The sequence below is a fragment of the Pleurodeles waltl genome, chromosome 8 (assembly GCF_031143425.1).
Source record: "Pleurodeles waltl isolate 20211129_DDA chromosome 8, aPleWal1.hap1.20221129, whole genome shotgun sequence".
NCBI lineage: Eukaryota > Metazoa > Chordata > Amphibia > Caudata > Salamandridae > Pleurodeles > Pleurodeles waltl.
Window position 1 is genome coordinate 111,890,532 of NC_090447.1, and position 22,505 is coordinate 111,913,036.

The 22,505-nt window shown below is 41.6% G+C and overlaps 1 protein-coding gene across 11 annotated transcripts in view; it reads left to right on the forward strand.

The window, feature by feature from the left end:
* The window catches only part of GDPD5 (glycerophosphodiester phosphodiesterase domain containing 5), a 699,403-nt gene that overhangs the window by 543,749 nt on the left and 133,149 nt on the right, over nucleotides 1-22,505 (forward strand). For all 11 annotated transcript variants that reach the window (XM_069203861.1, XM_069203862.1, XM_069203858.1 and 8 more), the window contains 2 exons: nucleotides 17,326-17,424; nucleotides 19,192-19,285. In XM_069203861.1, the coding sequence (XP_069059962.1) occupies nucleotides 17,326-17,424; nucleotides 19,192-19,285 (193 nt within the window). The remainder of the gene's footprint in view (nucleotides 1-17,325; nucleotides 17,425-19,191; nucleotides 19,286-22,505) is intronic.

The following is a 22,505-nucleotide window of genomic DNA, read 5'->3' on the forward strand; positions in this document are numbered from 1 at the left end:
GGGCAACAGGTCAGTATTTCCATTTTGGTAGACTGCCTCCACAGGACATTCTGTTGTGCCATTGCAGGCCAGGAATAGCCTGACCTCATACTAGGAGCCAGGGAGCCCTTTCCAGGAAAGACAGAGGTCATGGGATCTTCCGATCAAAGAAATCCTAGACTCATCCCCCAACACTGAGGACCTTTTCCAAGGATTTTCGGGGGAGCGTGACCTCCTCAATTTTTTTATTGAGTAGTCGGTTACCGATGAATGGGTCCTGGAGGCGATGCAGCATGGTTACACAATAGAATTAAGCATGTTTCTATAATTAGATTACTTCAGGTAACCTCTCATGCAGAGGAATCCACAGAAATACAAGGCTGTTCGTCGTGATGTGGAAACCTTATTTCAGTAGGCTGCTATAAAGATGATTCCCACCCGGAAGATGGGGAAATGCCTTGATTAGCGATAATGTAGCAGGTACTGGATACAAGATTTAAAAGGACCCAAGTTAGTAGACATATTGATTTAAATTGTGATTCATTAAACTACCTCTGAATACAGATATTTACAGCACATCCCAAATAGTTTGCATCCATAACTGAGTTTGCTTATTCATTCATTCATTGAATGACTTGATTTGAAAAAGTACTATCATTAATGGCTAGGAGCTTGTGATGTATAAAATTAGCTATGACACAGAAAATAAGAGACGACAAATCATCTGATACAGAACCATACTAGACTTTTTATTGTTGTGATCTGGCTCTGCAGCTGCTGTGCGTTCAAGTTGCCGTGGAGTTTGAAAAGTACCTTATTTTTCCCTATTTACTTGAGCAACAGAATATACTTGACAAATGAGCACTCATAATTTAAAGGTTTAAAGATCCACATTAGCATTCAACTTGTAGACCCTAAACTACAGTCAAGCACTTCAAAGCAGCCTATGCACGCACAGTAGTCATATTACCATAAACAAGGCTTGCACTTTATGTAAAATCACATAAACACTTAAAAAAATCACTGCCACAGAACTCAAACCAGACACAAGAGAATTTTTTAAGGTGAGTGGGCTGCCTACCGCCACGTCAGCATCCCTTACCACCACCTGCATGCTGGGCATCCACCAGCATAAGTTAGAGACATCCACTATCTTGTTGCAGATTGTTTGATTATTGGGTTTCTGCTGATGTGGCTAGACCATTTTATTTTTTTTGCAGAAATGAGTGCTGACTAGCTGCCACGAAAAAATACACCATCAGTAGCCTCAAGTATTGTGTATTTTTAAAGTGCACCACCACCGCACGGATATCCTGGTGCTGAGCAGGTGTGTGTGGCTAGCCTTGCCGATGGTAGGTTCGTTAATTGAAAAGCCAGGTCTTATATGCACTAAGAATTTGCTCCATAGGAATGGGAGTATTGATCATTTTCCTATGGCAGGCAGGAAAACATGTGTTGGAAGACCCTCCATTAATATGCCAGGCCTTCCAATGCATCCTCCCCTGGATCCTGTGGAGGATGCGCGCCGGCTGACCGGTTTCCACCTCTGGAGCCACATGAGCGTCTGCCATTGTTAACTTCACAGTTCCTTCACCTCCAAAAGAAGCAGGAGGCCCAAGGGTGGGGCACAGCAGGACCCACAATGATCCATGGTAAGGTCCCTGCTCTGTTGAATCTTAAATGAGGGATCAAGTCTTAAAGAGAGTGAGGAAAAAGAGAAAGGGCCTCTGCAAGGACTCCCAGATTCTAGTATCCCCAGATTTGAGTGCCTCGATTGAAGGGACAAAACTAGCTGGTGAGGCAGATGAAGCTAAATGTAATTGGTATATCATTTAAAGCCCATGAAAGCTAGTTTCTCGATTTTGCAGCTCCGTCTAAAAGCGGGCCAAGTTCCTCCACTCATAATACCCCTTAACAATTAGAGGAAAGCACTGACTCACAGAAGATAATTGGCTAATATTTATCATGTCCACTGCTTCTCATTATCATATTTCTTAATACCTTTGCGGGTAGTGATGATACAATATTGACAAACCCAGATGAACTAGCGCATTGCTACACTGGAAAAAGCTGGTCTTGAGGAAGTGAAATTGAACCATTTGATGAGAGAGAAAAGAAAGAGAAAGTGAAAGCAGGATTTTTCTTCCCTTCAAAAGCTGAACATTATTCACAAAGATGACCTGTACATTTTCTGTGATGCAGTGTTGACAGAATGCTATGGATTTGGGGCTGCACTTGGGACTGAAGAAGAGACAACATCATCTATGGCATGATTCATACCCTAAAAGGCCTCTCGGGCAGTTTTTAATTTCAATGTTTGCTGTCAGAGTCTGCTTTAACTGGTTAGAGCTGGTCCCTGTGACGGAAACTGGTGGGGGACAATGACCTGATAGCAATGTCAACATTACTTGTTCATTATTAGATATTAAAAATGAGAGGGGTGGAGTTTACCTCAGTGTTTATGTATTTTGCTTACTTAAATGTTAAAAAAAAATATTTGGTAAAAAAGAAAGGTTTTTTGGTTTGAGGAAACAATTTTATTTCTAAAATATTTGCAAACGGAAATCAGAATGAGTGAATACAATTTGGAGCATTCTGGACCTCCTATCTTGTGGTGTGGCAAGGAAGTCTAGGATTTGGACTAATAAATATTGCTCATAGTTAATTCCAGCATTACAATGTGTTGTCCATTATAAAGATTTGGGATACAAGTAGAATAAATTGAACTAAATGTATAAAGATTTTGCACAAACAACTAGATCTAGGGGGCTCAAATATTGATTTGGGGCAGATATTCCTTGTTCCTAATTCAGAGAATCTGGAGGAGTGGTCCTTCAAGCACACAAATCAAATTTACATAATTTAATTACCAAAAATACATAAATCTTTCCCCATTAGAATCCTAAATTTATGATGCGTAGATTCACTTATATTTTTGCAAAGCTGACCCATTTTGTCTGGAAATATAGAACGTTTTTTACGGCTCCAATAGTACTGTGAAGCTTGATTAATTGACAAACTATGGTAAGGCATACTGTGGGAAAAGAAAGCTTTCAACATGAAACTCATCACTGCTCTAAGAAATCTTGTTTGGAACCAATAGTTTTAATAGCCACGTTTTGTGTTCCTCAATTTTAGATGTGAGTATATGAGGGTTGACTTTTTTCATTAGATTTTTAAATCTTATTTGATTTTTGAATCTGGAGGATTGAATTGTTTATTTGATTTCTAAATCTGGTGGCATTTCATAGATGTACTATGGTTGTAGCGTTAGCGGACTTTTGTAAATTAGGTAAATTCAAGCTTTATTAATTAATTGTTTGTACGTCACCCAAGTCATTATGCATTCTTTTTTATTAGATCCTTTTTTTAAAGTGGATATATTTGAACTGTGAATAAGGTGATTCTGTTTTGTTATGATACCAAATTGGTCGATATTGATTTTATAGTTTTTCATTTTTTGTTGAGAATATTTTGGTTAAGGATATTGTATGTTAACTGCCCGGGTCTGCTGGGAAATTCTGGATTTGTTTTTATATAAATAAATAAAAATATCAAGAGAATTTAAAAGCTGTGGTCGAAACCATGATTGTCTTGTGGCATTTTCACTGCCAAAATAAAAGAATCTGAAGAACCAGAGTTAACCTTCTCAAAATGAGAGCTATCAGCTTTGACCATTGGATACGAAATTGTCAGCTCGCTCTACTTATTAGTCGTCATGTAAATGGTTGTTTCCAACCACCCAGTGTGGATTCCTGTCTTCAGTTGAATCAGGGAATTTGCCATTTTAGTTCATTGACTGATGCTCCTATGTCCCGGGACAATCCAAACATTATGACGTTTGCCATTGATGAAGTTTTTAACTATTTTTTCATGCAACAGATTTGTCCCCTGCCTCTGCATCCAGTGCCAAAAGGTAAAATTTACCTCCAAACCCAAAACTGATGATGATGCGCCTGTTCCCTATAAAACGTCGCAATAGCTGGTAATCTTTCAGTTATGCTTAGTTACGGTTGTCCTTTTTGGTAAGCGATTTCTTTAATAGAATGTTAATGAATCCAGCGATGAAGTACTCATGGAAGAGATTTGTGCGGTCACAGCAGAAGGCTGAACATAGAGAACAGCTCCATGCCAATAGGAAACCAAGATCTTCAGCTACAGTTTTTGATCTGAAGAAGTAGGTGTGTGCTGAATACTGGAGCAAAGAGTAACAAGGAATAAGGAAAATTGGTGTTGATGTAAACAATTGATTAGTTCCAGCACACTCCTATGTTTTTCATGGGTGATACATTGGCAGGGTCCAAATGGAATACCTGTTTTTTTTTTTTTTTTGTTTCAGTGGCATTGGAGAGGAAGAGACAGAGCAAGCAGTGTCCTTATATACTCTTGTGACGAGCATGTGATGTGAGTGAGGCGGTTCAGGTGACATCGCTGCACGGATGTGAGATTCCCATTCTTCCAGAACAAAAGGCAGATGATGTAAAGTGCTTTTTCCCTGCCACACACTGGTTGACCTGAAAGAAGCCCCAGCGAAAGGTGTAAAAACTGCCGCTGACTCTTTCTAGTAGCTAGGCAGAAACTGAAGAGAGTCCTGGAACAGATTTCTGCAAAGAACTAGAGACACTTTTAGCACAGTTTCCAACACAGAAGTGCTGAGACAGGCCTCGTACCAAATCAGGGACAGGAGTGAACAAGGAGAGAAAGGCATGGGCCACTTCGGTATAGCCAGAGACAGAAATTGGTCAAAATCTTGAAATTACATCTAGAATGGCCCACAGTTCGAAACTAAAAGTTTAAGAAAATTAATTGTAAAGCAAAAAAAGTAAGAAAATAACATTCACTTTGGAACATTGATAAGGGCTAGGGCCATAGTGTGGCTCAGAGTTAGTATAAGGGTTAGGGAAAGTTTTTAGCATTGTGTTCTCATTGTTAGGATAAAGATTACCTTTGGGGTAAGGGCTTGTGTTAGGTGAGGTTTAGGTCTTGGGCCATGGTTAGCGAAAGTGTAAGGGATAAAATGAGGCTTAGATGGGAGATAGGGATGGGTTGGGGTTTATGGCAAATGGGTGAGGGCAGTTCTGGAAAGTATGGTGATCCCACCGGATCCTGGATCAAGCAGCTATTTCTGGGCAGGATCTGGGATCTGGCCGACCAAGGGAAACATGCTGAGTTTGGCCCGGTGTGATTTTCCGACACTGGGACATAATTCAGCACCACATGGAAGTTGTCGGCATTCACTTAGGAGCAGCAACCAGCAGGTAGCCGCCTTATTTTAACATTCAGCATTGCCAAAAACAAACTCCTGACTGAAAGGGCCATCAGCTCTCCTTTTGTTCAAGTATCATCTCCGGTATGTGCCATCTGGTGCCTAACACTGCCAGTGCAGTGGAAGGACACAAAGTCCCAAGACTTGCCATAACTTCACAAGTACTTGAGAAAGGCTACTGTGGGCATGTTTTTAACGTTGTTCACCTTCCTGTGTAAGACATGTGCTTGCAGTGTGAAGATGCAAGATTTACCCATCTGCATGAGTAATACAAGAAAACTTGATTTAAATGGCACCTTTTTCTTTTTATTTGTTTCATACATCTACGCATCTCAGTGTAAGATGTCAGAGCACAGAGGCACAGTAAATTATACACTTGTATACATCATTGCATAGGAAATGTTACATAAGACAATGAGGGTTGAAAAATGTAGGAAAATAATATCTTCTTTACTTGTAGACATATGTTAAGAGTAAATGGCGAGAACAGTGTCAGGGTATAAAAAGCATTTCAGTGATTGTGTTTGCACTAACAAGATTTTATTACTTCTCAAATAAACTCTTGTTTGCAATCTTAGAATAACAATAGATTGAGAAAAATCAATATGGATCTAAAACCCATGACTTTTGTAGCACCTTGATGCTAATAAATAAATCACTGTGCTATATTAGAGGGCTTTCAATTTATAAACTGGAAGTAACAAAATGATCTGTCAACTACAGCAGCCCACTTACCTCTCTAAATAAATTACAAATCTCTGATCTGCATGTTTCAAGATGTGCAGGCACATTTACCCTCTATGCTACTTTGAGTTAAAACTAACTGGACAAACCACAGATAATCTCCCAGAATTCTGTTGACCACACGAGTTATCTAACAGCTATATAATACCTTTAGAATTGCTGGGTACACAATGATCTCTACAACTGATCTAACCCTGCAAGCTATTTTAAAATGCAGCATTTTGTCACCAATTAAGTAATCTAGAACAGATTTACTGCTACATGTGTCCTTGTTGACAATTTCTTTGCAGCTTTTTTTTTCTTTTTTAATAAACATATAAGTTGACTGTTGGACTCCTCTTTCCAAATTTCACCCCCTTTCCAGTGCATCATGTTGACCCCCAATTTATGAACCCAGAGTAAATTATTTCCAATTCCAGCACTGGGTGAGATTAATAATAAGAACAACCTTTTTCTTTAGCACATAAGAGTGGAGTACCTTTCAGCATGGGTAAGAACCTAGTAAGAAGTAATGTACAAGTTTTAACAGATGCCAGTTATGTAGAAAAAATATGATTTGTAATTAATTGTTGCAAACGTTTTAACTTGCTCACTGTGCCCCTGGATTCAAGCTAGCCCGGCTGATGAAGGGTGATTCCCTGAAACCGGTCCCAGGATGCTTGTTTCCGGTCCAGGGAGGACCTGGCCTGGTAATTCGGGCTGGACTGTTACCATGGGGAACAGGGTCAAGACTGATTTGCATATGGCTGGGTCCAAACTGGGGTGGCATGGTGAGCAAAAGAACAGTGGATTAAACCCGGATCTGTGACTAGTGTTGAGTGGTTGAAAAGCTTCAGCACTCCGTCCATCATCCTTTTGTGTTGGCAAATTTTTTTTATATCATTTTTTGGCTTTCAAATATTTATTTTTAAACATTGAACCTCGATTTGCCATGAATTACCTTTTTGTGTGAGGAGGTAGGACAACCACGAGTTTTTGACGAAGATGGCAGCAACTTGTGTTTTGTTTTAAGTTGATGAATATAGATCCATCTATTGTCAGTCACATTTGTATTCTGGCAACCCACCATGTAGGTAGTTGTTGGAATCGTGTTTGTAATTGATTGGAGTCTCGCCCACTCTCGAGTGTATTTAATAGATGAAGGGAGGCAAACTCTACAAAGCTGCTTCCCCTAAAATAAGTTTTTTTACTACTTATATGGCATAACTTTTTTTAAAGTCAGAAATGACCATATACGTATATGTTCCTCTGTGACTGATGGAGATCTGGCTGTTATCTCCTGTACAAAAACTTCAGATGCAAGACTGGGAAATTTCAGCTTTTCAAAGATTCTCTGGAGTACACCCGTTTGCCTCACCATACATATATAACTTTGTTTGCACAGCAAAATCCCTCGGTGTCAGGTTAGCGTTCTGTGAATTTGTCCTTTCTTTTTTTCTGCACCAAATATTTTATTTACCCTGTGAAGAGAGCCCATACTTACACCAAACAATGGTGGCTTTGCATGCATTTTCCCACACTTATTGAACCAATTATGCCTAGTCTTTTTAGGTATGTTTGGAAGTGGAGGTACATGTCTGCGTGGGAGTTGACACCATGTGAATTGTTTCCTTTGGAAACACTTATCGTCCCGCCTCTTGGTGTAATATACAACTGCAGAATAATCCACACACCTACTGAATTTACTGCACGCACCCCATTGCATTTAGAGCAATTAACAGATAGTGAATCAGAACATGGATTTTGCATATACTTTTGTAATGTTTTCTTGTTTGGTAGTGACAGTTGCGTATAGAAAATCTTTGGTGCCCAACTTTCACCTAGAGCAGTGGTTCCGCACCTGTGGTCCGGGGACCCCCGGAGGTCTGCAAAACCTCCTCAGGGATCCGTGACTGCTTAGAAAATTAAATATTAATAGATTAGGTCCCCAGCTTTCATTAATGACTCAGTTGGGGGTCCCGGATTCCAATAATGATTCAGCGGGGGTCCCCGGGTTCCATTAATGATAAAGTGGGGGTCCACAGAAGTCAAAAGGTTGGGAACCACTGACCTAAAAGTCCCCGTTAGAGCCTCCTTTTGATACAGGCAGAATGCATGGTTCAGGAGGCTCTGCTTACATGGCTTTAAACGAAAATTTGGGGTACAGGGGTATTTATCTTGCACGGATCTACCACATAGGGAATGAAATGCTTCAGTTGGAACAATGAGGTACAGCAGCCGAGATATAAGAAAATGTAATTAACTTTTGATGCCATTAGGGATCATTCTTGCAGGTGTGTCCTGAATGGGGGATTTGCAAGGTCTGTGCAGGAGGGGAGCAATTTAGGGTTGCGTCTGAGATCATCAAGTAAGTTGTTCCCTATTTTTGTTTTAGGTTTTCTGGATTTTGATCACTAGGTTTATTTCATTCGAGTGTTTCTTTATTCAGTGATACAGAGGTTGCCTGTAGGTAGCTAGTTAGACCAAGATGTAGGGAATCTGGAGTGATCAATGTCCGGAACCTCAAGGATGATGAACAGTACTGTTTTCTGATGTATTCATGGCAGTCTGTATTTGTAATCTGGGCAGAAGTTTGCTCTTCACTGAATCTGCCAGGATGGCATTTTTCCAGGGCATGTTTTTGTGCAGTCTCTAATCCAGTTATGCAGGCAACCTTGATCTCTGCGTGTTTTATGTGCACAGATAGAAGCGTTTTCATACCTGTTGTCTGTAGTGATGACATTGCAGAGCCCAGTAGTGTCAATACAAGAGAAAGAATGTTTTGCCCAATAATTGAATATTCAGATGGATTTAGTGTGTTGATTGTGCGTGGCTTGGAGTTTGCATACTGCCAAGGATGCACTTAGCTAAAGCTAAGGGCCTAGAGGATGTTACCTTTTGTGAAGCACATGGCCACGGTAGGCGTCGAAATTTTCTCGCAAAGTGAAGAGTGTTTTTGACTCATCAGACATGTAACATACCATAATCCTTTCTCTGATCTGACATCTAGCAGTAGGCTGAATGCTGGCCTGGAGTCCCGGCAGGAAGACTTTCCCAAGGCCAATAAAATGAGTACCACTGAGTTGGGTAATAATAATCCACCTATTATTACAAGCACCAATGCATAACTCAAGCACCAAGGATCATCGAGACTAGGGGTGTTTTTTAGGCATTATGTAAATATAACATGAAAAGTTGGGGACAGGGATTCAAGTAATTGTAAGGGGCGGGCGGGACACGTCCATGCCCTGACAGATTGTAGGAGCCGCTCGTGGGCAGTTGTTTTGGGGGTGACAACTTCAGAGATGCCGAAGGGTCCCGGTTTTGGGTGTTGAGCAGCTGGTCCACAAAGTAAAGTTTCACGAGGGGAGGTTGGCTATAGGGGTTGCGGTATGGTGTCCCTCGGCTGGGGGTGCCTCTATAGTACTCTCAAAACGAGGGGATGAAGTGTAGGGAGAAATTATTGTGGCAGTTTCTCTGCAAGAAAGATGACAACACGAGGTCCTCGCTTCCAGCATTGGGCAGATTAGTGAATAATGCCTGCAACTTCAGCTACAAATAGACCCAACATTAGGAAGATATAACACCTTGATTAAGGATGTATTCGTTCTGAGCCTCCTGTGTGCTACTGATGGGCTGGGAGGAGGGCAATATGCGAAAACTTCGGGAAGGAAGCATAGCTCTGCCTCTGGCCTTGTGAGCCTGGGCACCGGGGTGGCAAGGGCAATGTTAAGGGTACCAAAGGCCAAGACAGAGGGAGGAGGGGTGTATGACAGAACCACGCATGGCTTAACAACGCAGGGGGAACCACAACCATGTTTTTACCACGTATTTCTTCACCACTCATGCCTTTACAACAAAGCATGCTTAGTAAAGATATATGTGGTATCGCCATGTGTGGTTGTGTAATACAACGCCCAACCCCCTTGCCCCCAGCCTAAACCCTAAAACCTACCCTCTCCTAAAAACTACCCCACCATGTCCTAAAGACTACCCGACCGCCGCCTTAAGTCCTAAAACCGACTGTGTCCTGAAAACTAGCCTGACCCCCTGCCCCCACCCTAAACCTTAAAAGCTACCCTGCCCATCCTAAAACTTAGCCCCCTGTCCTAAAAGCTACCTGACACCCCCACCCTAAGCCCAAACATACATGCGCAGAATGCTGTCTCCAGCCTGGCAACACAGTTGCCGAGCTGGAGAGAGCCTGCACAGCCTCAGGATTGGACGCAGGGCAGGCTGGGAGCCTGTGCCTGCAGCAGCAAGACAGGAGAGGAGCAGCGCGAGCACGGCGAGGAACAAGGTAAGTGTTTTATTTAAAAAAAAATATATTTTAATGTTTATTTCTTGCCCGTCCCCACTAACCCCCTCCCACGCGCAGCCCTGCCCCATCTGAGAACCACAAGCAGCTCCTGCAATTGGGATACATTTCTTAGTCAGCCACTGAAAAACAAGTATTTTCCACCAGAGACACAGTTTCAGGCTATCATTCCTCACGATGGTCATGTGACCAAGGTTTTAGGGCCAGCACCACTGCAGTGCATTTTGGGACAACAAACCTAAAGGATGGCACTTTCTATGACTGTGTTGTCAGAGATCATTGCTTGTTCTATATCATGTTATCTACCTGAACAGTCATGTCTCCTTCCTCCAACCACCCAGACTCCACAGCAGGACTCCTACTCGCACATATCGCATGCATTTGAGAGGATGGGTGTTTGCTTACATCGCTCCTAAAGCATGGAACCCTCTTCATATCAGAGCCTCCTCCTCTCTTGAATTCCACAGGAAGCTGAAGAGCTGGCTTTTCAACTAACCAACCTACCCTAGGCAGTGCTAGGCACACACAGATTCTCAGCACCAGGTTTCCTTGCGGCTGATAGAGCACTTCACACATACACTTAAACATAACATAACATAACATATTGGAACATCATCATCGGCTTTTTGAATTGATTACTCACAATATTTGTAGTGCCAATAAAACCTTATCTTTTTAGTCATTAAAAAAAAAAAAACTTGAGAGTAAAATATAACGTTTTGCCACCATTCTGCCAAGTTTTTTTTTGGAGGGGTTATCTCCCTGGTACCTCCGGGGAGAGTCGGATTGTTTGCTGCGCCATGAAAGTAGTGGAATATTTCTCGAAGGCCCCTTCTGGGCAGCCTGTAAATCTTGTGACATTTTCAACAATTCATGTGAAACTTATGCTGTAAGACGCCCATCGTATCCTCATTTTCTTTTCTCTTTCCGTGGGTGTAGAATGTTGCCAAACCACCATCTGTGTTGCTTGGACCAGCATAGGACGTTATGTTACTGCTTTGTAAAGAACAACAAATACCCCAAAAGCATCCTGGCGCTTAGGTGCTAGCTTGAAAGTAGCAGGTAAAAAATGAGTGTGTTAGTTAAAAGGCCATGTTTTGAGATTCTTCCTGAAGATTGGAGTAGATCTGATGGGGGAGTTCTAGTGTTTGGCAGCTAAACATGAGAAAGAGTGGCCACCAGTTTGGGACTATTTGATAGAAGTGCACGGACTAAAGGAGCTGATGGTGGGCACAGAATGTGAGAGAGTTGATATTTGAAGCTTATGCTCACTGAAAATAGATGCAGCGAGTGCTCTTCATGGGCAGGGCATAAAGATTTTAAAATTGAGTACTTTAGGTGGGTAGCCAATGCTGATCTTCCAGCTTGGATGCTACAGATTAGATGAGATAGGAGCAAAGGTAAGTATGAGTCTGGCTGCTGCATGCTGACCTACGTGAAGAGGATGAGTCAGCAATGCCTAGTAAAGGTATGAAGGTGGTGAAGTCTACAGATAATTTGGGTTGAGCAACAGTCTTACATGTAAAGTCGAGAAGGTAGGGAATGCGCTTTCTTTGCATCCTAAGAAGGGCTGCAACTAGTTTTACTTGGTTGGGAAAAAGTTAAAGGAAAATTAAAAAGCCAGTGCTTCTGGCTGATTCTCCCAGTAATGGGGCTGGGCCAAGTTGTGAATACTACATAGGTGGTCACCATGGCATCAGTGGCTTGCTGAAGGTGAGAACTTCAATTTTTCTCACTGTTAAGTTTGTTGCAATTTTCCCTCTTCCGAGTGGCCACCACAGTCATAAAGGAACAAAGTTTAGTTTGCTAGATAGGCCATGAGATGGAGATGATAATCTGTTTGTCATCTACATATGACATAGTGTCTAAGTCAACAGATCATACACGAGAAGCAAGAGAGTGAATGTAAATGTTGGAGAGTGAGAGGCTGAGTGAGGGGACCTGTGGAACACCAAAGACGAGGGGGTGGTTTTTAGAGTGAAAGAGAGAGAGAGGGAGAATAATTTGACTATGTTCTCGAGAACAAGAAACAACCAAGCCAATTTAGAGCATCTTTGAAAAGGCTGGATATTAATATGACAGAAGGGCATACCACCCTATCAAATACTGTCATAGACCACGCAGGATCAGAGCTTTGCTGCCATGACTAGGAGTATTCTTAGATTGTCTATGTCTGATAGGATTGCTGGTGCAGTGCTATCAGCAGGGCAGAACCCTTCTGGGGCTTCATTCAGTAAGTAGTTGTAATCAAGATAGGTGAAAAGTTGTTTATTCACTACTTTTGTAAGAATGCAAGGGAATGCAAAAGATAACTCAGTAATTTCTAAGTATACTGGGCTTAGCTGAAGGTTTTTTTTAAAGGGGCAAATGATGCTTGTTTTCACAATTGAGGAGCAGTGTGGAATTGAAAAGACCGACTGCAAATGTCGATTAGGATTGAACATAGAGTGTCTGACGTAAGGGAAAAGATATCAGGTGGACAGGGATGTAGTGGTGAGCCCGATTTTATGGTTTGGAGAAGATCATAAACAATCAGGTTGTTGAGCTCTGAAAAATTTACAAGAGCAGGGTTATTGGTGGATTTGGAAACAAGATCTATGAAAAATATGGTGTCCAGAGGAAATTGCAGGCTAAATGTAGTTCTAAATGGAATAAAGTTCCACTGAATGTGGAATCGGACTCTACAAACTTCAGGTTGGAGAAAACCTTTAAGAGGGGAAAATAAGGTCCACTGAGAATTTGAGAAGGTTTCAATTTTGTGACCAAATAAGAGGTTGAAGAAACACAAATAGAGGGGTGATACATTATTAGAGCTGCTTTGTACTCTTCTTGGGTCTTGGTATCACGAGATATATGCCAACAATATTCCAGACGTTTGCAGTGACACTTAGCAGCACACACCACATCGGAGTACTACAACACCATCCAAATTTTTTAAGCGGGACTCCCAAGTTTGGGTAGAACTAAGGAGTCTCTAGCCTCAGATATCCATTTGTTAAAGTGTTCAACAAGGGAACAGTCTGATATTTTTAATGGACACATCCACATGAGTGTAAAGGAGTTGAAAGCTTGGACGTCAGTGAAGTCAGAAAAGATGGGATCAAGTAAATTGCCATCATGATGCGTAGGGGTTGGTAAATCTTTTGCTAACCCTAAAGTGTTGGTAGAGGCTGCCAAGAAGAATGTGGTTATTTTTGAAAGATCCTCAAGATGAAAGTTTAGGTCCCCTTGGATGGTAAAATTTGTAATTTTGAGGCTGTAAGGTGTAAAGTAGTCAGTTCTGCAATAAAGTTAGGCCTGGAGCCTTGGGGATGATAAAGCAAGACTCAAAAAAAAAAAAGAGCAGGAGCTAAGCTTTAGTTTAAATATTGCAGCCTCACTTGGAGGTGATAATGATAGTTCTGGTGGGAGAGCATAAGAAAAAATACCAATAAACGATTAAAGCCCCCTTCTCAGTTTTTACAGGCCATCATGATGCAACCTAGAGTAACTAGGTGGAATTGCAGAAGTAATGTCTGGGTTAGATGTGTCTTGAAGCCATGTCTCTGTAAAGGACAAGGTGTCCGGTTGATAGGAAGTACATTAATGGTTATGCAAAGATCAACAATTTATAAGGAAGCAGTGTGCTACACTGAAAACAGGGTAATTAGAATGAGGGGATGCCAGTCCGTACCATCTTCAAAACCAGTGGCATCATTTACAAAGCCATCACGACCAGCACCCCTGTTATCTTTTCGACAAGTTCACCATCTCTGGTGGCTTCTAAGACACCCTCAACTAGGAGTCCAGCAGACTAAGAAGGGTAAAAAAGAAAAAACACAAGCCAGCAGGCTTACTCTATCTTCACACCCAGGACTGGGAACAACATCCCCACATCTATCAGGACTGACCCAACCACTGCTTCAATGTAAGAAAGAGTTGAAGATTCACTTCTTCAAATAACTCTACATCACAATGCATTTACTCTCCACAGACCAGTTTCCTCTCCTATTACTTGTTGACTTTGTGCTTGAACTTGACCATATGCTGCACTCCACCGACTTTTGGCTAGGTTTGCTCTATAGGAAAAACCATATTTATATACATGCATGCAAGTGTAGAAGTCACGTGGGTGACAGTGGAAATACATAGTATGAAAATAAATGTAGCTCAAAATGCAATCCACTGAGATAAGGCTGTGGATACCTTACTTGCCTCTTTCATTGAACGAATGCAGTTCGACAGTACTATAACTATGGGCCTTATTACGAGTGTGGCGGTCTATAGACTGCCACACTCGTGGAGACAGTCTGGGCTGCCACATTACAACCCTGGCGGTCGATCTGCCAGATCCACTAGGATCTCAGATCCCAGCATTCTAGAGCAGTGCTCCCCAACCTTTTTATCGCCGCGGACCGGTAAATGTTTGATAATTTTTCCGTGGCCCGCTTGTTTTGATTGCAATGCTCTGCGCCTCGGCCGCCCGCCACAGTGAAATGATTTGAAGTTCCTCGGGCGGCGCGGTGCCGATTGATCCACGGACCGGCACCGGTCCGCGGCCCGGGGGTTGGGGAACACTGGTCTAGAGGATGGTGGTGGTCCTAATCCACCAGGGTAGCGCTGCCCTGGGGATTCCGACCCCCTTCTCTGCAAGCGGTTTCATGGCAGTAGCACCGCCATGAAAAGGCTGGTGGAGAACGGGTGCGGGTACCCCAGGAAGGCCCCTGCATTGCCCATGCACTTGGCATGGGCACTGCAGGGCCCCCCTGGCTAGCACCCTCACAATGTTCACTGTCTGCTTTGCAGACAGTGAACATTGCGACGGGTGCTGGTGCACCCTGCAGGCCACAGCATTGCCGCTGGCTCGATTACGAGCTGGAAACAATGCTGTAGCCTGTTTGCCAATAGTCCAGCGGGCAGAAACTTAGGTTTCCGCCCGCCGAGCTAGCAGGAGACCCATAATAACTCCAGCAGGGAGGTCGCCGCGTAGGCCACCCTGTCGGGATTTTGGCGGATGGAATTTTCCATCAGCCAAACTCATAATGGGGATCTAGGTTTGGTGGGCAGCATTTTACATGGAAGGAGGGGACACGTCCTTGCACCAGTGGTGGCTTTGGAGCTGCGTCGGCTACATAGCCCCCATTCAGCAGAGGGGTTGTACCCTGCTTTGCACCGAAGAGTGTAGTAAGAGCTGGGAAAAGTAAAATCTCAACTGGAGCCCATCTACTCGTGGTGGGCTTCTAATCTCCTTTAGCAGGCACACCTACTGGGAGACAGAAGAATAATTCAAACAAAAGTGAGAAGAGTCAAGCCAAAAAAACATTAAAAATAAACCTGAACAGGGATGCATTTCCCGTAGCTCTGTAGGGAGCCTTTTGCATATAGAGGAGTAGCCTAGCTGGCAAGGGCGGATATGCACTAATGCACATAATGGAAAAAAACATTTGATACAGATGTCTACCTTAATTTCACAGTTCACCATCTTTCACTCTATTTTAGTTTGTGCTGGAGCAATTGTTTCCAGTGTCGTGCAAATCAAATTGTGAATAGGAAACCTAGAATTTATAAACAATTAGAAACTATAGGGTGTGATTGTACCTAAGTAAGCATAGAAGCATGTTTTTTAATTAAAATAAGTATCTACTAAATGTGTAATAAATATGCATGGGCATCTTATAGTGCACTGTATAAGTGTTGCTTTGGTCTGCAGTAGTGTCAAGCATCCTTTCACTTAGGTGATTGATTAAGTCTTCTTTGGTGGTTTGGCAGGAGTAGGTTGTAGCTGAGCTATCAAAGAGCTGGCACTTTTCTTTGAATCCTGCCAGGCTCAGGGCGCGAGCACGCAGCGGGGAAGCAGCACCATTTTGAAGTTATTGATGTTTTTTCCCACGCATCGCCCCTTTGACGAACTAGACATGTGGAAATGGACTTTGTAAATAACATCTGACTGCCTGTATGAGAACCTGTGAGACTGGCGATGGCATATCAGAATACTGATAAAGACGGCTATCTGTAAGACAGTTCTTTCAAGACCCCTCCATGTGTGTACTAAACACAAGTTATAGCCTGCTATGCATTTTGCTTCTTATGTGACCATGCAAGGCATTTACAACTGCATAACAAGCTGAATATACGTTGGCACTTATATAATAGCTGTGTCAATTCCCAGCTCAGTGGTACTTGCTTATTGACTTCCATAATTAGGGAAGAGTAAACCTGCTTGCTGGGTTTCAAGTCTGTGAATTTCTCTTCAGATAGTAACCCCAAGAAACGAAATTGTATCTCAGTTCTCAAGAGCACTGATGTACACAACTTTAGGTCATACAAAAATCAAAGTGAGGCCATCACTGAGTCTTACATGTATTAATGGAGTGGAAGGCCAATGGACAGTAGCGCTGTCTGTACAGAACTGGGTTCATAGGTGTACAGAAAGAACAGGATGGCCTGGTTGGCATTGAAGCATTTGATACATTAGGCATCGAGGAGCTATATCATGAACACACTTGCCTCAATATTCTACAGGTAACACTTGATTGGACAAGATGTCAATAAAATGACTTAAGCACACAGTGAAAGGACTCTGGTGTAAAAATGCCACATATTAGGTGCCTTACAGCTTTCTACACCCTTTTCAAAGGCGTAGTCTGGCGGGTAGGTAAGCATGTATAGAGCAGTAGCCTGTGCCATTTGAGCACAGTATAATTATCTTCAGCATTAAACCCACTCGTCCAGGATTCAGACAAGATCTGTGATTACAACTAGTCCTTGTAGGCGGATATAGATTTAGGTTCATCGGAGTGCCCAAAGATCCTTGGAGCGGGCACCTCTCGGCTTCCTAGCTTACCTTGTGTCCAGTGACTGTGCATGGTATTGTGCACAAAATCACTGTGGGAGGCAAAGAGCTTACATTTCTAGAGATGGGTGGAATGCTTTCCTTTATCACTTGCCACAAACAAGATGCTTGTTTTGTTTAACCTGTTTTTGAGGAAACCTAAATCTTGAAGGACCAACCTGCAAGGCTGGATTGCTTCTTCTAACCCCTTCCTCCTTTCTGCCTTAGATTGGACTGGTCGTCATCTTCATCGCTACTATAGTAGCCATGGCCTCCATAGAACAGGTCTGGGGAGAAGAATGGGATATCCTTATCCTGTCATTCCAGGTGAGTTTCCGTGTGTTCGTAAGTGGGAATCTTTAAGGAGTTGTTTTTGGTGTGTTAATGAAAAACTCCTAATAAACAGTCCTACATATTTAAATATAGCTGTGCTTAAAGTTAATAAAATAAATGGTTTATACCCTCTCTTTTAGCCAGACTGTGACGTAAGCGCTCAGAAAAGGGGACTATTTTAATGTTCATGGATACCCTATCATTGTCCATGTTTCATGCACATTAATCCATGGAGGATTATGATTCACCCGTGTGTTGACTATGAGTTTGGCTAGAGCAGCAAACCACCACTGAGCACATATATGGAAAAAGTAAATTCCAATTGAAGGTGAATGATGATAGCTGACGAGTGTCATAGACTTCATTGTCGAAGGCTGGTGTTGTGGTCATAGCTACAAGGGTTGTAATTGCTACCCTTAGGTAGCTGTCGGAGTGACTTAGGGTTTCTCTACAACCCTAATAATTTAACCACTCTTGCTGATGAGCTTCACAAAGTAAAGTGCATCTGTATCTTAACACTGATTCAGTAGCTAGTGTTGACATCAGTAGAGCAGAGCAGGATATAGAGATGAAGGTTTCGGAAGGGCACGGGTGAGGAGTGATCTGCTTTCATAGTATCAATGTTACATGACATTACGCACTTGCATTATTTGGTATCTGGTTTTCCACATGTAAAGTTAGATTGTTTGAACTCCCTGTTATATAGAACTTCATATCTGTCATTACATGGCTTTGCCAGATTACCCTTTGTGTTTCTTCTTTCAGATAATTATGCCCCATCTTATTGACTGTATTAGAGCCGCAATGTCAATGTATTATGAGCACAGTATTTGGGGACCCTTTTGGTACATAATGTGGTAACACTTTCAGTGGGATCAGAGATTATAGTATTCATTTTCGGCTCATTCTCAATGAAATTTAGATTTTTTTTTTACCATCTTCATTTTTGTAGAAATGAGTTATTCACTTCTATGATGTCACTTCAGCTGTACTCATGGGCAACGGCCATGTGATGTAATTTCAAGATGGTCTAATTTTCTGATGTGCCTTCCTTTAATGTGCCTAAAATAACCCAGTCTTGATTTCTTAGGCTTTGCCAAATTTCTTAGGTTACTTAAGGCTAGCTGTTGTTACCTAGTTATGTGAGAAACATTTAGACGTTCATGATCAAAACCTAAAAATATGTTTCCTCAATGTGAGTGCAAGGAGATAAGGCTGAAATTCTCTTTAAAACTTCATAGACATATATTTGGAAACAAAGTGATTTTCAAACGTGTGCATTAAAATAGCAGACAGCATCCCACCAAGTCCCCAGCCTATAGAATTTGCATTAATTGAAAAGATTGGATTTGAGTCCGGTTAAACCAATGACATAAATGGGTCCGCCTTATTTGTGTGGCCAGGAAATGTGTATTTATAACTGTAAATCAGGGATAGGGAAAATATTCAGGTTGAGGGAGAGGCTTTTTTTTTCTCTGTTGTGGAAAGGATCAAATTAGGGGATGCCCTTTAACATTTCTTCTTTACTTGCTTTTTAATTTTTAAAATATTCTCCTAACTACGCAGATGTCATTTGTGATACATACATTGCTTTACTGGTTTTCCCACTGATATTAAATCTATCAAAGTTTTGTGACACAGTCTGTGCTTTTTATATTTGTCCTCTGCGGTTGCCTTGTTGATTTGAGGTGTTAGAGAAAATACCCAAAGAATGGAATAAAAAGTATCTGGAAAATAAAAATTTTGTTTGCTCTTTTCCAGGCCACTGCTCCTTTCCTCCACATAGGAGCGATAGTTTTAGTCAGTATGCTGGCTTGGCTGATTGCAGGCCAGTTTGCAAGATCAGAAAAAGCACGTAAGTACAAGTATGCTTATTCTATTTGTGACAATTCTGAGCTAACGCAAATGTATTCTTTTCAGATTTTAGAGCACTGCCTAATTTGTGCCAGTGTTTGCTGGTGCTAGGCATCAGCACTTAGATTCTCAACATTGACACGTATTTACGAAAGTCTTCCACATGATGGCACTGCTTGTCTATGTTTGAGTGGAACACTTCACCAATTCAGTTTAGCAAATCAATATACACAAAAAGAATAATACTAACACGTCAAAGCCATTCTTACAGCCTGAAATAGCCCAAATAGTTACATTTGTATGAATGTGATGTTAGTAGGTAGGTCTGGTCCTGGCATATGGCATGAGCAGTGAATGGTGCAGTCTGCGATGTCTTCCTGAGCAACACCTTGTGTCCTGAAATCACTGTGCTCGTGGGAACATACCTATGTGTTTGGAGCATGGTAATGTCTTCTCTTGTTAATATTTTTGTAGTTAGGCTAGAGGCATGTATTCGCATCACTTGGACTCTTTTGCTTGGGTCAGTAAAACTGCAGAGTAGGTTACAGGCCTGCTGCAGAGATGTATACATACTCCAAGGGTGAGCTGTTCACATGCAAGCAATGCATACTCTATCTTCCATACTTCTGAGGTCCATTGAGTTGGGTACAGCAAAACTGGTGATCGCAGGGCAAAGAGGCATTTATGTTTAACATGTACCTTCAATAAATATCCACTATTATTACGATTATAATTTACCATTCGAAACGTTTGAAAGTGACTTGTAGTTCTATTTCCACTTTAAGGGCCATAAAGGCTGCAAGATGTCAAAACCACAAGCCTCTTCTTTTTTTTCTTCAACAAACTCAGCTTGCAATGGAAAGCAAAGAATGACATTGGACTTGATTTTATTACACCTGTAGTTCTTGCATGTCCATTCACCACACATCGAAGCATCCCTTTCCATAGTGATACCAGGAGAGTGGGATGTGATCTCTGCTTCCCACTGCTGCTCCCTTTCCAACTTCATCACCATCCTTTCACTCTACGTCATTTGCTAATCAAGAGTAGCTCTGGACTTGCCAGTCTTCACCCTCCCTATTTCCCTGTTTCTGTTTTTTTCAGATAGTAATCTGTTTTTCTGTAGAAAATTATTCCTGAGACTCATGCCCTCACTTTTTCTTCATTTACCTTAAATACCTGTTCCTTGAACATTGCTTTTGTTTCCACCGTGTTGTGATTTGCAAGTCATGCTGTATTTTTCAGGCTCCAGGTTGTGACCTGGTAGTGGCCTGTTTTCATGACACCATTTGTAAGGGCCCTTCATTTACAACTGTAGAAGAATGCACTTTAAAATAGGTACTCATCATGATTCATGCTTCATGCTCAGGCAATTATATGAGTAAGTACTCCTTTAAGCTGAAATAGTGTTCGGTGGGTCCCTTTATCCTCAAACCAGCTACCTAGGTAGTTATAGGGCCTGGCCTGATCCAATTGGTGGTATGTACCATTAATATAATTTCTTCCAATGGCCAAATGCCATAACATTCATCTTAGTCGAATTAGCAAGCAACTTTATATGATTGTACAACTCTAAGCCCTTAACAGGCTTTTGCACCCCTGCTCCAGTTTGGTTCAGGATAACAGTGGTGTCTGCATAGTGCAGATTCAAAACTTATGCTCCACCAAACTTGAGATGTAAGTCTCTCCTTTGCTAACTCCCCCTAGCCAGTGTGTACAGGTCATATATCAGGTTGCAAGAATGTACTCCTGCTTAAGGCTCGTTTGTTATATATCTTTCTGGATAGGTGTGAATTTTGACCCAATTTGACCATAAACTAGCCTGAACATACACAGCCCTTATAGGATATAGTATACCGTCAGTAATCCCCCCTTTTTGTAAGTTTGCTCCAGAACGAGATCCGCACCATTGAATGCAGCTTTATAATCAGTTAAGAACGCCAGAATGCATTTAGTAGTACTTTTAAAATGTGGGCAGCTGTTATTCCCAAAAGTGCGAGAGTCCTAATATGTTCTGGTGTAGAACAATTGGGCCATTTGAAAAAGGGGCAGCAAACTAGTTGATTTTACTCCAGCAATCAGCCTATAATTTCTAGCCATGTGTTTAATGCATTTTTAAACGTCACACAGCCTAGGACTGTACCATCAGCATATCAGCTCTTTGCAAGCATGCATTGTATAATGGTGTTGACCAAATTGTCAAATATCTCTCTCTCTCTCTCTCTCTCTATATATATATATATATATATTGACAGGAAGGCCATGAGTGTGTAAGGACCCTTTATCAAGCATTCATTATTCACCCGGAAGCTGTTAAAAGTTCACCAGTAGATAAAGATGGTTCTTATGTTAGAAGAAATAGCTCCATACACAGCTGAAAAATATGGCTGACTCATTTCTTCTGGTTCCCAGTGTTGCCTTTGAATTCAACAGTTTGCTTATTAATTTTACTGATAAATGGCCAAAACTATTTTGAGTCAGCAACACAACAGATGTCACTGATTTCTGTCCTATTCAGCTCATCAACAGCTTACCAACCCTGCCAGATCACTTTTTCCTAACCCTCTGTTTTTGTTATTTGGTCTCTTTCGACTGGGGTTACTTAGATAATCATCTAAGAATGTTATTGCTTGATTTCTTAATATGCCTAGGAGTTGAAGTGAACCCGATTTCATCTGCTTTGAGCTTAACTCAAGATGCCTTTCTTCTAGGTGAATCTCTAATAATGAGAAAATGGTTGAGAAGCAAATTGATTAATTCCTCCCTTACCTGTTATTGGAATGTGCCTTAGCTGACAATACCTCAGCAACCTTGGCTGCACTTTATCATCACAACTTCAGACCTGAAATGCACTATGATTTTTGCTTCCCACTTAAGTCTTTCTAAACCTTCCAACCCCATCTACAGAGGTTGACCTCCTTGTACCTTGTAAGAAACGGTTTCCCAACAGGGACAAATGATCACTAACTCAAAAAGGTACTGTAACTTATACCACAATCTAAATTAAATCTCCCATTCACAGTACATAAATTAAAAAATGGCGAGAACTCTAAAAGTTGGTCATGTATGCTTTCTCTTCATTGCACTGAAAAGGATACATGAAGGATCTCCCCACATTCTTCCTAATGATGCATATATATTAATTCTGAATCAGTGTATGTATGATTAATCCATGTGGGTCTTTTGTACCTACAGTGTATTATGGATTCCTGCATCCAGTA